Source organism: Salvelinus sp. IW2-2015, linkage group LG13, assembly GCF_002910315.2.
Source record: "Salvelinus sp. IW2-2015 linkage group LG13, ASM291031v2, whole genome shotgun sequence".
NCBI lineage: Eukaryota > Metazoa > Chordata > Actinopteri > Salmoniformes > Salmonidae > Salvelinus > Salvelinus sp. IW2-2015.
In genome coordinates, this window is record NC_036853.1 from 46,386,284 (window position 1) to 46,402,682 (window position 16,399).

Genomic DNA, 16,399 nt, shown 5'->3' on the forward strand with positions numbered 1-16,399 from the left:
GTTGAATATATCCCTCTATTGGTGTGGGGGCTGTGCTTTGGCAAAGTGGGTGGGGTTATATCCTGCCTGTTTGGCCCTGTATGGGGGTATCGTCGGACAGGGCCACAGTGTCTCCCGACCCCTCCTGTTTCAGCCTCCAGTACTTATGCTGCAGTAGTTTATGTGTCGGGGGCCTAGGGTCAGTCTGTTATATCTGGAGCACTTCTCCTGTCTTATCCGGTGTCCTGTGTGAATTTAAGTATCTAATTCTCTCTCTTTTTCTCTCTTTCTTTCTCTCTTTCTCTCTTTCTTTCGTTCTTTCTCTCTCTCGGAGGACCTGAGCCCTAGGACCATGCCTCAGGACTACCTGGCCTGATGACTCCTTGCTGTCCCCCGTCCACCTGGACGTGCTGCTGCTCCAGTTTCAACTGTTCTGCCTGCGGTTATGGAACCCTGACCTGTTCACCGGACGTGCTACTTGTCCCAGACCTGCTGTTTTCAACTCTCTAGAGACAGCAGGAGCGGTAGAGATACTCTGAATGATCGGCTATGAAAGGCCAACTGACATTTACTCCTGAGATGCTGACCTGTTACACCCTCTACAACCACTGTGATTATTATTATTTCACCCTGCTGGTCATCTCTGAACATTTGATCATCTTGGCCATGTTCTGTAATAATCTCTACCCGGCACAGCCAGAAGAGGACTGGCCACCCCTCATAGCCTGGTTCCTCTCTAGGTTTCTTCCTAGGTTCTGGCCTTTCTAAGGGAGTTTTTCCTAGCCACCGTGCTTCTACACCTGCATTGCTTGCTGTTTGGGGTTTCAGGCTGGGTTTCTGTACAGCACTTTGTGACATCAGCTGATGTAAGAAGGGCTTTGTAAATAAATTTGATTGATTGATGGCCATCTTAAAGCATGTGGGGACAGCAGACTGGGATAGGGAGAGATTGAATATGTCCGTAAACACACCAGCCAGCTGGTTTGTGCATGCTCTGAAGACTCAGCTAGGGATGCCGTCTGGGCCGGCAGCCTTGCGAGGGTTAACACGTTTAAATGTCTCTCTCGCCACAATAGCTGCAGGACGTCCGGCCGAGCTGGACCCGCCCTCGCTGGGGAGTGAACCCTTTACGCATTGCAGTGGAAGCCCAGCTAGGCAGACAGGCAGGCAGTCACACCTACTCCAGAGACCACAGAGTGCAGTTGATTGACACTAATATCAAAGCAAACGTGCCCTCCTCCTCGGCTCTGCTCTACTTCAGGAAAAGCACATAGAGACAGAGAGAGAGGTGTCCTTCAGCTCTGCACAGATGAGGGGAATTGAACTAAGAATATCATAGGGAGTGTGATAGTACGAAAATGAATGCGTGCACTACTGTAAGTCGCTATGGATAAGAGCATCTGCAAAATGACTCAAATGTATATGTGAAATGCATGAAATGTACAATTGATTAATATTTCTCAGAGTGTAATGATACTGAAAACACTACAGGCCCCCACAACATTTTTCCACAATGTCAAATATCCTTTACTGATAATCGGAGCTTTTTACACAGGACTAAAAGCAACGTTTCTCACATAGCCAACCACTGTGTTAGCAGTCAATTAGTGAAACGGTTCAATCTCTTCCTCTCCTCCAACGTTCTCCAATACAGCTCAATGGAACTCCTAGAACCCTCCTCTCTGGTGTGAGTTCCGTAACGGAGTGATGTCATTTTTACAGCACACGAGGGTTCTATATAGAGAATGATGGATGTTTCTACCGGACACAGTCCCAGTGTCTTGATGAATGAATGGATTCTATGACAGCCCTTCTTCTAACCCTCTACTGCAGTCAGTTATTAGTATAGCTGCCTGGCTCTAAAGACAAACAGTGGGGCTTGGTATATAGGCACTAGCACTAGGCAGTGGGGCGCAGGCAGCATGTCAAGCACGCCAAGACGAAGTCACCCTTGCAGGGGCTGTTAAATAATGCAAATGTTGTTCAGAGAGAGAGGGAGGGAGGGAGAGAGAGAGAGAGAAGTGAAGAGGGGAGATTGAGAGAGATTGAGGGAGAAAGGGGAGAGAGACCGAGAGATGGGGAGAGAATGAGAGTGAAAGAGAGACAGAGAGAGGGAGGGGGCATGGGGGGAGGACAGGGAGGGAGGGAGATAGAGAGAAGTGAAGAGGGGGAGATTGAAGAGATTGAGGGAGAAAGGGGGAGAGACCGAGAGATGGGGAGAGAATGAGAGTGAAAGAGAGACAGAGAGAGAGGGGGGCATGGGGGGAGACAGAGAGGAGGGGAGATAGAAGGGGGAGAGGCTGAGATAAGTGTGTGTGAGAGAGAGAGATTGAAAAGAAAGATAGAAAAATAAAAAGAGAGAGAAAAGGGGAGAGAGAGGAAGAGAGATTGAGGGAGCAGATAGGAGATGGCAGATTAATAGTTAACTCATACAGCAGCTTCTGGGCATGTGCAGTGTTTTAGGAAACCTGTTTCTCCTCTCCTATAGGGTTATTTAGGAGACCTGTTTCTTCTCTCTTATAGGGCTATTTGAGGAGACCTGTTTCCTCCTCTCTAGGGTTATTTAGGAGACCTGTTCTCCTCTCTATGGGGTTATTTAGGAGACCTGTTTCTCCTCCTCTATGGGTGTATTTAGGAGGACCTGTTTCTCCTCTCTTATGGGTTATTTTTAGGACCTGTTTCTCCTCTCTATATGGGTTATTAGGAGACCTGTTTTCTCCTCTCTTATGAGGCGGTTATTTAGAGAGACTGTTTCTCCTCTTCTATGGGTTATTTTAGGAGACCTGTTTCTTCCTCCTATGGGTTATTTAGGAGACCTGTTTCTCCTCTCTATGGGGTTCTATTAGGAGGACCTGTTCTTCCTCTCTATGGGGTTATTTAGGAGACCTGTTTCTCCTCTCTATGGGGTTATTAGGAGACCTGTTTCTCCTCTCTATGGGGTTATTTTAGGGACCTGTTTTCTCCTCTCTATGGTTATTTAGGAGGACCGTTTCTCCTCTCTATGGGTTTATTTAGAGGGACCTGTTCTCCTCTCTATGGGGTTTTAGGGGACCTGTTTCCTCTCTATGGGGTTATTTAGGTAGACTGTCCTCTCTATGGTTAATTTAGACCTGTTTCTCCTCTCTATGGGGTTATTTAGGAGACCTGTTTCTCCTCTCTATAGGGTTATTTAGCTTTTTTGTATATTTTTCTTATTTTCTGTTAGATTTTTCTGTCCATGTTCTCCGTTGAAAAATGGGATAGCCTGGTAAAATAAAGGTAAAATAAAACGTTTAGTAACCTTGTCTGGTTGTCTTAAGCTCAATTAGCGTAATTGAAATTAGATGCACCAATGCATCAAAATGAATTGTCATGCATTTGACTTATAAACTGGATGGTTTCAAATAACCGACTACAGACAATAGAAAGGAAAAACACGCTTGTTGACCCTGTGTATCCCTTTCGGGATGTGGAATTAATGTACCAAACCAAACCCCATGTATCAACACAAAGAAGAAACACTTATTCAGTTTCAGATAAGAGTAGGATAAAGGTAAGGTGAAGAAATGGTTTTATGATATTTTAAATAGTTTTTCTGAGCAGCTTTGGAGCCTGCTGGGGAATATAAATGAAAAGGGTTGTTTTTTTTCAACTGCCATCCATTCGCTGTATTTGACAGTGGCTTTTAAGCATGAACCAAATTCGCACTGGTCTCATATAGTGTTGTTTTCATGCAGGTTTACACAGTCACATTGACTGGATGAAAATACAGTGAAATTACCATTACTGGTAAATGTCGGGTTAATTGGATGCTTGACAAGAACATGATCTTGTTTTATATTTCGTTTTATATTGGATATTCGGTGGAAATTCGTTTTTTAATTTTTTTTATCTCGACAATAGCTTTTGAACCAAGCATGCCATGAATATGAAAATGTTATATTCCGAATCAGTGGTGGATAGAGAACAATCCACGCCTTTTTTGTTTATAAAATAAATAAATATATCAATTTCGGATTTCCAGCGTTGAAAACCGCTTATCCAGCAGCATTTCACCCTGCATTCCAATGCTGGCTTGTCTCTGAAGCTAAGCAGGGTCGGTTCTGGTCATCCCTGGATGGGAGACCAGATGCTGCTGGAAGTGGTGTTGGAGGGCCAGACTTCCCTCTGGTCTAAGGAGATCTCAATGTCACCGTGAAGGGGAAATTGTCCTGCGTAGGGAGCCGTCTTTTAGGTGGGACATTAAACAAGAGTCCTGTCTCTCTGTGGTCATTAAAAATCCCATGGCACTTATTGTAAGAGTAGGGGTGATAACCCCGGTGTCATGACTAAATTACCAACCTGGCCCCATTCCATCATGGCCACTTAATCATCCCCCTTATTCCTAATTGGCATATATCACTCCTCACCTCTCTAGCTGATGTGTGGTGAGCGTTCTGGCACAAAAATGGTCGCCGTGCATCACCCAAGTGGGTGCTACACATTGATGGTGGATGAGGTGTTTCCCCCAACTATGTAAAGCGCTGTGACATATCCATTCCAATGAATTAACGAGCTACTGAAATGGTGCATGACGTGAGTAACCTACAGAAGCCTACGTAAGCTGAAGTGTGCATTCACCCTACTTGCGAAAACATTTAGGTCAGACTTTTGAAGATAGATTTACCAGAGAGTTTATATATAGCTAATCTGGGGTATCTAAGTGGAAGTTTGCCAAACAGTGTAACCTAGTAGCCAAATCTTGTGTAATAGGGGCAGCAGACGTTTTGCAGTAGGTTTTTGTCAGTGAAGGCGTGGGACGTTTGGGAGAAGGTTGGTCGAACTCCATGTGATTACCCTCCTCTCCTCATCATCAGACAGCAACTGCAGTTCCCTCCTCTGACGCGCGTGCAGTCGTTGTGCAGAAGCCAGGAAGACGGTGGGAAATACAGCAGGGATGCTCAAAGTGAGCATCTAAGGATCTCCACACCTTCTTCATTTCGCGACAACTTCCATATTTTGCCAGGATAACGTTGCTATTTTGAGAGATCCAAGGCGCTCGGAAAGGTAATCGCATGTCCCGATCGCAAGCCACAAGAGATGTTGATGTTGTGGGACGAATTGGGAGCTGTCCCCCAAAAATGGTGCTGAAATCGCTCCGCGCTCGAGAAAGGAAGTGATTTTTGCTGTTGCTTTTGTAGCTGTGTGTGGGTTCAGACAAGGTTATGTGTCGGGAATATAAAAAATATCTATTTTTAAACGTGATCGTAGGCCCGATTCATTTCAAATTAGCCAGGGTTGGGATTATGATTAGCCTACCTGGGACGTCGTAGGCTACAACTCGCGGTGCATTTGGGTTTTGAACCATATGACTGAATCAGGACAATTGAAAGTTTGACATTGAACGCGGATTATGGGCTCGAGGAATTGATTAGCCTTATATATTTCCCCTGATCAAATGAACCCTGTTATCGGCATTGGTGTGCTATATCTTGTCTGGTAGCCTATGCTTACATGAGGCTGCTCCTTCCCATTTGAAGTACAGTATAGGAAAGCTACTTGGCCCCATGAAACGTACTAGGCTACGCTATTGCAGGTTGCCAACGTTGGGCCGGTTATTTACGACACCTGTGCCGTCAATATATAGCCTTTTCACAAAATATGTCACAAGAAAACCGCTCTAAATTGACCTTTTTTCTGACCTTCACGGGAATCCACGGGAATCAACCCCGTCAGAGTAAATTCCTAAAATAGAGTGGTTTATACATTTGAGGTTAGCATTACCCGGAGGAGGTGTAGCCAACAACGCATCTTGTTTGTAAACCACAACACCATTCACTTTGCAAACTAAAAAAAGGGAGCATACACACGGTCATTGATAGAGAAAGTTAGTTATGGGTCAGTATAACCACTCAACCTCTACTGTCTTCATTTCGAAGGTTTCTTTCTTCTGGCACCTGGGCAGCATCTGTCCTGTCTGACGTGAAACTGTCAATCTGAGGGGAGGCAAGACTTAAAGCATCATCATGAATTTTGTAATGAAGGCAGCTATGGGAGGTAAGTTGATGAATGTGTTGCACCATTACCAGAGTCGTGTCGGACACTCGAAGGCAATGCAGCATATACTGTACACGGGATGGGATGGGAAAGGACATTACGTGTGACATTCTTTCAATTCTATGAACTATTTCTAAGTTAATGAATAGGTATATAGTTATAAGCTATATCCATAACATATTATTTAGACTTATATTGTCCCTTTATCATTATATGGGTATGGACAAAACTGATGTGGACTATATTATTTAAAAAAATGTTAAGGTCAAACTTGATAAGTGAACACTTAGTGTAGAGAAATATAATATTGTACATCTGTGGTACTTTTTCATCATATTTGCTGGGGTCTTCTGCATTGTTAGGGGCTTCTGCTGCACTGGCTGAGCAGCCTATAGAAATGGTGTGTGGGAGTCGAGATTGCGAGAGGTAGCCTACATTCCTCATTGAAATGCAGGACCAACCACCAACTTCTGCATAGCCCCGTGCTCTCTCCAGTCTCCATGATACGAATCCTTAAACAAGCAGTAGCATTGCCCCTTTTCACATACCAGCATTAAAGTGTTTGACTGTAGATGCACACAGCTACGCACTATTCTACTTTACACTCATGTAATCTGGCCTGTTATCTATTTGTATATCAACCTAGTCATTTTGTATTGATTTAACTCATTCAGGCGTGACTAAATTCATTTCTCTTACAGTTAACTTTGAGATACCTGTCACAAATATAATGTGGATTGTCAGCCAATACATTTAAACAAACGACTTGAACAGCAGAGGCTGAATGCAGAGGAACGATCATGACAGTAAAGCATAAGGGATGAACTTAACCTTCTCACCAGACACATCAATGAATTAAATACACCAGTCAGTAAATAATCATTTAAGAACACAACATAATCAACAACTAATTATTATTGTGTTTTAAATATATATAAATGCATTTATCCACAAATCTCATCTCTGATTTCCATATATCTGAACTCTTATTACGTCCCTGCTCGATGTCTATGTCACCTGACAGAAAAAAGCAATTTCACACTGACAATCAAGCTCCAGGTAGCTGGTGTCAGACGCCTGTCAGAATCCACCACACTGACTCCATCACCCAGTGTGTTTCCCAAATGGCACCCTATTCTCTACGTATAGTACACTGCTTTTGACCAGGACCATATGGTAATAGGCTACCATTTCAGACGCATCCCCATTCTACTGTGTGCACTTGCACCGTTCCCATCATGGATTGATGTGCTGCATTCGGATTTTGGCTGGAGAGAGTTTCCACCGTTGTAAAATCCACGACGGGATGTGATCATAGATCAGCACTCCTACTCTGGGACATTTTGTGAATACAGGCCGTGGATGCCCGAAACTGTATGAGTTGGATAGAGTGCAAGCTATTTTCTGATAGCGCACATACACTCAATGGAATCTAGGCCAAGGTGTGTCTCATTGCTGACTTGGCACAAGCCTGATCAGACCGAGACCCAGCGTGTCATCGTGACCGAGGCAGCAGCTCAAGATTCATCTGAGGAGGATCTAAACTTGAGCAAGACCAGTCTCAGACCGAGACCTTCAAATGAACCCCAAAACACTCAATCACATAGTGGAGCTCAATGGGAAACATTGAAATGGAAAGGAAAAAGGGAACATTGAAACACACAAGACTATGAAAGACTAACAGCCAATCTGAAAACAACCTCTTTTTCCTCTAGCACGCCTATTTCCCTTTTGGCGTCTGCCGATCGGAAGGGACCAGCTCTGATAGTTGTAAGATCCAGTATAACGGTGGGGCTTCAGTCCACCTAGACTTCCATTGAGCCTAGGGGAGAATCAGCCATATTTCTCACCTCCAAGAAAACCTACAGTTTTATTGAGCCTGCAGGGAATCTATCCTGCTTGTGAAGGGTACTGTACTGCCGAGGGGCAACGAACAACACAGTGGAGGCCTATTTCCCTTTCCTCAACAGAAAATAGAACGGAGGCATCTTCAGATGCTCTTCTAGCTCGATAATTGACTGAAAGTCAAAGCTGATCTCATTATTCGAAAACACTTAGATGAGATTGTGTCAGAGAGAGGGTGCCCTCACTGCTTCCTGTATCTTCCCGACTCCCTCCCTCTGTACTGCAAAGCAAATAATTTTCCTGAGTGAGTGTGTGACCTTGAGTTCCTCCAGTGCACAGCCCAGAATCTATAAATAATGAATTCTACCCCAGCAATGTCAAAACGGTAGAGACAGTAGAACTGTAAAAGCCGAGGAGTGGGATGACGGGGGAAGAGGGGGAGGATGAAGAGGAGGAGGACGGAGAGGAGGGGGAGGAGGGAGAGCAAGATGGTTTATGAGATGATGCACAGTTACACAGTTTCATAAAAAGGGCCCTCTTTAATCCTTAATCTAATGTGCCCGACCACATAAAACACTTCTTCCTCTTCAAAGCACATGATGTGCAATGAAACAGAAAACACACAATGCAGTCATCATCAGAACATGCCACCAAGACCCAGCGCTGGCTATTTATAACTACTGCTCATATCAACTCACAATACAAACTCAGAGAGAGACACAGAGAGAGAGAAACAGAGAGACAGAGAGAGACAGACAGAGAGAGACTGACAGAGAGAGACTGACAGAGAGAGAGAGACTGACAGAGAGAGACTGACAGAGAGAGAGAGACAGACAGTGAGACAGAGACACAGATAGATAGAGAGAGAGAGAGAGAGACAGACAGACAGACAGAGAGACACAGAGAGAGAGAGAGACAGACAGAGAGAGAAAGACAGACAGAGCGAGAGAGAGAGAGACAGAGAGACAGAGAGTGAGAGAGGGGGGGGGGGGTCGTTGATGCTGCCTATTACTAAGCACATCTGTTTAGTTTGAAACTGCTGATACTAACCTGGACTGGATATAGCCTGGTTAAACCAGATGGAACACTCTGCTGAGTGTACTCCCCAGTGAGTGTATGGTGTTCAGTTTGGTTTAACCAGGCTATATAACCTGGATTCTATCTGATCAGAGAGAGAATGTAGATTTACAGTCAGCTCTATAAGCCCTGACTAACCGACTACAGGAGCAGCAGTCTCCCTTTTCTCCCTTTCCCCCCTCTCTCTCTCTTTCTCTCTKTCTCTCCGTTTTGCTGCAGTTCTTTTTTATGCTGATGAGCAAGAAAAGGAAAAAAACAGACTAGCAGCTCGCTCCAGCGACACAACAGTCTCCTGGAATTCCCTCTTTCTAGCTCTCTCTCTCTCTTTCTCTCTCTCTCCCCGTCCCTCTCTCGCATGACCAAGCATGCAGTCGTGAGGCACAGTCGGGCAATACCTCGGACTGTAACGGTTCTGCTCATTTGGCGGAACGCTTCCGACTGTGACATAACATTTTTTTCCCCCCTGACATTCAGCATTCCTCTGTGTTGAAAAAAACAAATCTTGTGTTACGAATGGATGGATCCACAGGAGAACACGACATAGTTTCTCATTATATGAGGAACACCGAAACAGTTCATCTTGTTACATATTCTGTGCTGGGGGAAAAAATGACAAGAGTGCTACCTCCTTTAGTCCTGGGACCATGTCCTTGTACTCGTCCTTGTCCCAGTAATATAAAAAAATAAATAAACTCTAAAGTGACCACATCACTGATTGTAAGTCGCTGTAAGTCGATTGAAAGTTGCTCTGGATAATGTGTCTGTGACTAAAATGTGTGTAAATGTGGTCTGTTTGGGCCTACTCGACAACATGACAGTCTAAGTTAAAAGGAAGTAAGCAGGCCTGTCTGACAGTTGTCAATGGCCGTGTCCGAGAGCATCAAACCATGATGCATTGTGGGTAAATGGTGACTGACTGATCGACAAAATAATAATGAGTAGTTGTTTATGACGCAAGGGGATTTGTCAGTCAGTCGGCTGCAATGTCGGCTGCAATGTCGAACAAGCCCTTTGTCTCTGTGTTACCCAGGAGGGCCACCTGATGTGGGCAAGATGATGGGAGGGGACAAAGAGGAGCCCGACCCCGATGCAGAGAAGAAAGAGGAAGAAAGACAAGAGGCTCTGAGGCAGCAGGAGGAGGAGAGGAAAGACAAATATGCAAAGATGGAGGTGGAAAGGGAGTCAATGCGACAAGGCATCAGAGACAAGGTAAATGAAATAATAAACAATACATGTGACGTTGAACAGTTATAAACACTACCTTTCTATCAACTGGCAATTTTAGTTCATGTTGGGCCCTGAGTTTTTCCTTTACCTCTTGACCTGAGCTGGAAAAACTCCCGGGCCCTAGTTCTTATTAAAAACGCAGATCTGAAGCCGAAAAGTAAATTTACAAGGCCTATTTCACCCGTACTCTGTCAAGATGTTACAACACACAGCTTTGACCTAGTAAAGTAGCTTTGTTGGCTTATTGTACTTGTAGGCAGGTTGCTTAGGAGTCAAACCTTCTCAAACAGCCTAAATACACAAACAAACAAAAAACTTTGGAATTACTGTAAGGAAGTAAAAGTGAGTTTGGCCTGACGGTATAGAGCTGCTAGCTATCCTGTTTCCACACTGGCAGAGGCCCCAGTGAGAGCAGGGGTCAGCTAATGGAGCTGCAGTCGAGGCCACTGTTCACTCGCTTGACAGCATCGGGAGGACACTGGAGGATGCGTTCTTCTAAGACCTTGTTTTTTGGCTGCCCTCCAACGAAACCATTTTCCCTTCTCATGGCACGGCCCCCCATTTTTTGGGAAGTTTAGCACAGATTGTTTTCACTTTTAAAAACGTTTCATACACGACGCGGCTCGCTCGAGGCGCTCAGCAAAAATGTAAGCTCATTTTTAAATGAAAGAAAAGAGAAACTATTGTAAAATAATGTTTACTCATATCAGGCCACCGGAAGGACTACATTTCCCATGATGCAACGTGTTTAAAGCGGTGCTCCCCTTCAGCTGCCTAATGCACTGCTACTGCATGGTTGCTAGCGGAGGTTGCTATGTAACCACTAGCCACCACAGTGCAGGGAGATAACAGCTAGGGAATAGAGACTCTGAAAAGCAGAACGGCAGAGGCAGCCAAAGACAGGATGACCTCAGCCTTCCAGCCCCCTCCCCCCTATCCTCCATCCTTCCCCATCTCACCTCTCTCCTCTCCCTCATCCTCAAGGTCGCGCTCTCTCCTGAATTCTCCCAATGGACTATAATATCAAGGTTGATGTCTGCTTGGTAGCACTGCCCTACACTCTTAGAACAAGGGCTCCAAAAGGGTTCTTTGGTTGTCCCGATAGGAGAACCCTTTTTGGTTCCACGTATAACTATTTTGGGTTCCATGTAGAACCCTCTGTGGAAAGGGTTCTACATGGAACTCAAAAGGGTTCTACCTAGAACCTAAAAGGTTCTACCTGAAATCAAGAAGGGTTCTTTAAAGTGTTCTCCTATGGGGACAGCCAAAGACCCTAGATGGCACTTTTTTTTTTCTAAGAGTGTGGTAAAACACAAATAAAGACATCTTTATAAGAGACAGGGAGAGGCAGAGGAGAAGAGTTGGAACAGCTCTGTTTATGGAAGGAATAACAAAAATGTATCTTTTTTTGACAGATCCTAAAAATAACCCAAAAAAGCACAAAGGCGCTAGTAACAGCTGTGCACAATATGTCAGAGGGAGGAGAGTTGGGTTTCTGTTCTGAGAGATGCATTAATTAGCACAGATTTGTGTTTTCACCCTCTCTGTCACACACGCACAAAACACTCTCTTACTTCCAACAGAGTGGGTGACATCACATCTCCAAGTTTCTGTTATTCAAGTTAGAAAATAGAGTTAGAAAATAGATTTTTGTAACATGTTATTACGTAGGTCTACCGTACAACAATGGCTCACACCACATTTGGTATTGAATCCTATCCTCAATTTCCTGTAATATATAGCCCTGGAATAGCCCCTATCCAGGGTTCCTCAGGGTGTGCAGTTTGGTGCAGTAATACACCTAAATCAAATAATCAAGGTCTTCAGTCTGGACCTTGCCTAGCTGAACTGCAGGGTTGGAACGAAAGCCTGCACTTCCCTCCCAGTAGTTCATTCAAAAACCTTCGGGGGATTTGCAGAAGATGTCCAAAAACAACATTCTGCTTGCGCAGTACAGAGAGCGAGTTTTAATACCTCTTTTCCATTTTGAGTTTATTTTCGTTGCACAAGATGACATGCCACGCATTCTCCTAGCACAGTGAGTGCACAAAGAATGTTATTCTGGTCCAACCCCAGAGGCCAGTTCCAGTCAGTGATTTTGATTGAATTACAGCTAACATGCAATCAGCATTGAGGTCACAGACCCCAGTAACGTGAGGCAGCATTACAGCATTAGAACAGAATGGGTGTGTTCGCGCGGTAAGCCTAACGAAGCCGGCTGTAGACAAAAGTCGGCGAGTCAAGTCGGAGGAGGTGCATCTGCGATAGCCCGAAAGTCGGACAACTGTAGTGGTTTTCCAACTGCAAGGCAAAGATCAACATTGCAGTGTCAACATTGTTGCTATTGTTTGTTTCTTTTTAAAAATCTGTATAAATGTCGAAATAATATACCCCCATATCACACACACGCACACTGAAAACATAATGTTTGCACAATTAATTGGTTAGAGAGAGGTCTCAAATATCACTTTCATTTGTATCCCATGTAGCTTTAGAATCCTGGCAAAGTGGGTTCCTGTTTCAGTCAAATTTTGGGTAACGTTCACGTGGGTTAAAGAAAAACACCTGTCACGTAAGTTGAAAGAAGCGGACCAATGCGCAGCGTACATAGAGTTCCACATGTTTATTTAAATGAAACTCACCAACAAAACAATAAACAGCAACGAAACGTGACGTCTGGAGTGCTCACAGGCACTACACAAAAACAAGATCCCACAATCTAAGATGGGAAAAAGGGCTGCCTAAGTATGATCTCCAATCAGAGACAACGATAAGCAGCTGCCTCTGATTGGGAACCATACTAGGCCAACAAAGAAATAGAAACATAGATTTGCCCACCCAAGTCACACCCTGACCTAACCAAATAGAGAATAAAAAAGGCTCTCTATGGTCAGGGCATGACAACACCCTAATGATTGGTTGACAAATAGTGCCTCCCACAATGCAGGTGATGGCTGCATGGTGCAGTTGGTGAGAAGGTGACTTCATAAAAAACTGCATGAGCTTTTACCAGTAGTTTACCAGTAAAAAAAACATATTACAACAGATGTGATAATTGCGTTGTTTGCTCTATAACCCATACGATCATATACCACCGGGATATGCAATAAGGTTGTGACAACAAAAAGACAAGTCACACAGTGGCGGAATAAATTCAACTACACACGTTTGTTTCATCACAAAACCTGTCCAGTGAAGCCCACAAAGCAAATATTACATACACACAGTTATCTCCTGCTGTTTATCTACTGCATACACACAGTTATCTCCTGATGTTTATCTCCTGCATACAAACAGTTATCTCCTGCTGTTTATCTCCTGCATACAAGCAGTTATCTCCTGCTATTTATCTCCTGCATACAAACAGTTATCTCCTGCTGTTTATCTCCTGCATACACACAGTTATCTCCTGCAGCATGGTCAAGCAAGTTAATGTTTGACAGTTTACTAAACAACTACTGATTTAGAAGCACAGAGTTACAGCAAGTCAGCACAAAGACAACAGGAACACAGCTATTCCAGCACCATTTCAACTTAAACAACATCATGTGGCTGTCCATGGTACTGATTTCTGTGTGTGTGTCTGTGTGTGCGTGCACAAGTAAAACCCTTTTTTTATTACTCACCCTTCTTGTAGACTAGTTGAACACCAATGCCATCATCCTCTCTTTCATGTTGGCAAAACGGTCTATGGCTCTGTCATACAGCACACTTTTAGTTTTTGTTGTCATAGCCTACATAGCTAAAATGCTTGCTAGCCTGACTTCCTCGCATGGGCAACAATGAACCAGCTAAGTTAGCTAGCTAGTTAACGTGAGACTACTAAGCTACATTTAGACTCATATTGAACTGCAATCGTCTCAGGCCAGTGGTACATTAATTTATGGTTAGATTTGAATCGCCTTCATAATTATTGGCCTGTGCAGAGAATTAAGTCAAAACCACAAGTCAAAATTCCCATCTCCATCCATGGCTTAGGAAAGGGCCAATTTAGCAAGCTAGCTACTGCAGGACATCAACACAAGCAGACCAGAAACAGACACGTTTTTCTGAAAATTGTGTTTTTTGATTGGTCTGAAGCCAAATCCAAACTGGCCTCCCTTGCAGGGTGTTTCGCTGCACCAGGATAACCCTGATTGGGTAATTATTTTATAATTGTTTGATCAAGGGTGGCCAAATGCTTGCTGGCATCAATCAATCAAATTCTACAAAGACAACATGTTATACTCTTTTGGTCCAGACAGTATCAGATACATGGAATACACATACTGAGGCCGAGAGAGGGGCGCTGTTTCCCTCTCTCGGTTGATTTCTCCGGTGAGATTTAGCAATTTACGAATTGACAGAGAATTATGAAAACACAGAGAGACAAAAAATGTATTCTTTTATAAATTGGATTTTTCTTATTGGTCAAATATTTGGGGACGCCTGGCTTCCCTTGGCATCCGTTAATACACGCCTTTGGTCAAATCTTTTTTGTAAAGTTCATGCAATCGTCGACATCTAGTCGCAAGTCAGTACATTTTCATAACCATAATGCAACACACTTTGAAAGGCAGTGACCAACGATGATCACCGATTTAACAAAATAATTATTTACTTTATTATGTCATTAAAAGAGGGAGACAATTCCTGTATCACTCCCCACCTCCCTCCTAACCACGTGGCGTTCATAAGAAGTGTATTTTCGGGGGTTAATGTTATTATAACGTTAAAACAATAATATTAACAATAATATTAACGTTATTGTAATGCTAGTATCATGTTGTTTTCCCAGTACGGAATTAAGAAGAGGGAGGAGGCTGAGGCCGAGGCCCAGGCTGCTATGGAGCAGTCTGCAGAGGGCAGTCTGACCCGTCCCAAATCGTCCGTGCCCAAAGGCTGCGGAGACGATGATGACGAAGAGGAAAGCATCATGGACACGGTCATGAAATACCTCCCTGGTCCTCTCCAAGACATGCTGAAGAAGTAGCCGAGCAACAACGTTGTTGGAGTTAAATTAGGTTGTTACGGTATCTTCTAGGTGAGAGTTTTAGATTACTTTTCTGCCCCCCCTGCAGCGAAGAGTTAGCACCGGAAATAAAAAAATAAAAACATTCCTCGCTTCACCTGTTTAGGTTGGTTGGAAAAAAATGATACATGAAAAATAATCATACCGTGCGTCTGTCTAAAAACAAAAACATCAGAGAATAACACTATAAGCCATATTTTATCTTTATAGGACGTTTGAAGAATCATATCATGATGTTAGTGTAATGTTTGGTTTTGTCTATGAGGTTTATGTGAAAATGTTTGCACACACGTAAGTACGTATATATGTCCACATACGGTGTCGTCATGTCTAGCCCGGTGTAGCCATACGGTCATGGCGTAGGTCTAAACTCAATTTTATATTCAAATTCTGTGTACCTTATGTCTTTGCATGCCATTTGTCAAGTCAAGTTGTGAATATGTACAATATCCTTTTTCCTCTCTTAGTCACGCAAAAATATATGGCAATAACTCTGATTTTGAATGTGGTTAAATTATCATAAGGTATGATGTAATAATGGTTATAAAATGCATTCAGGAATTTCATTTACAGTTTTTGGACGGGGAGGATGACCATGGGGTAGCAGTACCACTTAAAACGTTATGCTTCGACATTAAACCGGAATTAAACAACAGCGCTATCAGGATTTGCTATAACATTTATTTATTTTTAAATCATGATTTCTAAAGCTATTACAAAATCTGTGTTGACTGGAGGGCTAGCTTTTCCATCACCTGAATAAAAAGGGAAATCTGTTGTTTTCCCACTGGACTGCCAGAAGGTTGGTCAAAGTCGGGAATTTGCGAAGAACTGTTAAAGAATGAGGGTAATAATGCTTGATAATTCTGTTGTAATTGGTTGTGGGTTGGTTGTAAGAATGTTATGTTGGTAATCAGAATGGAATGCTATCAGCAATAAAGGACCATCATGTATGTTCTGCTTGAGAATGAATAAAACTGGTTCACAGACACAATGGTTGTTTTTTTCCCAATGCTCTGGGAGGTATGTGTTGTTCTTTAGAGAAATTAAACACATTATTTTGAGAGGGATAGGTTATTTTACAATAAATATTAACATTGGATGCAACTAAAAAAGGTATCAATATTTGGGTATTCAAGCAGGAAATATCAAGTCCGCCACCAATCCAAAGGGACCAAAGCTTCTTACTTTGGCAGCAGCGGTTGATCCCGCAATGGCACAAGTCTCATTGGGGTTCTGGCTGAC

General features: G+C 43.4%; 1 protein-coding gene across 1 annotated transcript; it reads left to right on the forward strand.

Moving 5' to 3' along the window:
• The first annotated feature begins 4,597 nt into the window (after window positions 1-4,597).
• LOC112081207 (complexin-1-like) lies at window positions 4,598-16,148 on the forward strand. Its single transcript, XM_024147428.2, has 4 exons — window positions 4,598-5,004; window positions 5,877-5,994; window positions 9,947-10,125; window positions 14,921-16,148. Exons 2-4 carry the CDS (start codon window positions 5,964-5,966, stop codon window positions 15,113-15,115), a joined length of 405 nt encoding a protein of 134 aa, XP_024003196.1. The 5' UTR covers window positions 4,598-5,004; window positions 5,877-5,963; the 3' UTR covers window positions 15,116-16,148.
• The last annotated feature ends 251 nt before the right edge of the window (window positions 16,149-16,399 follow it).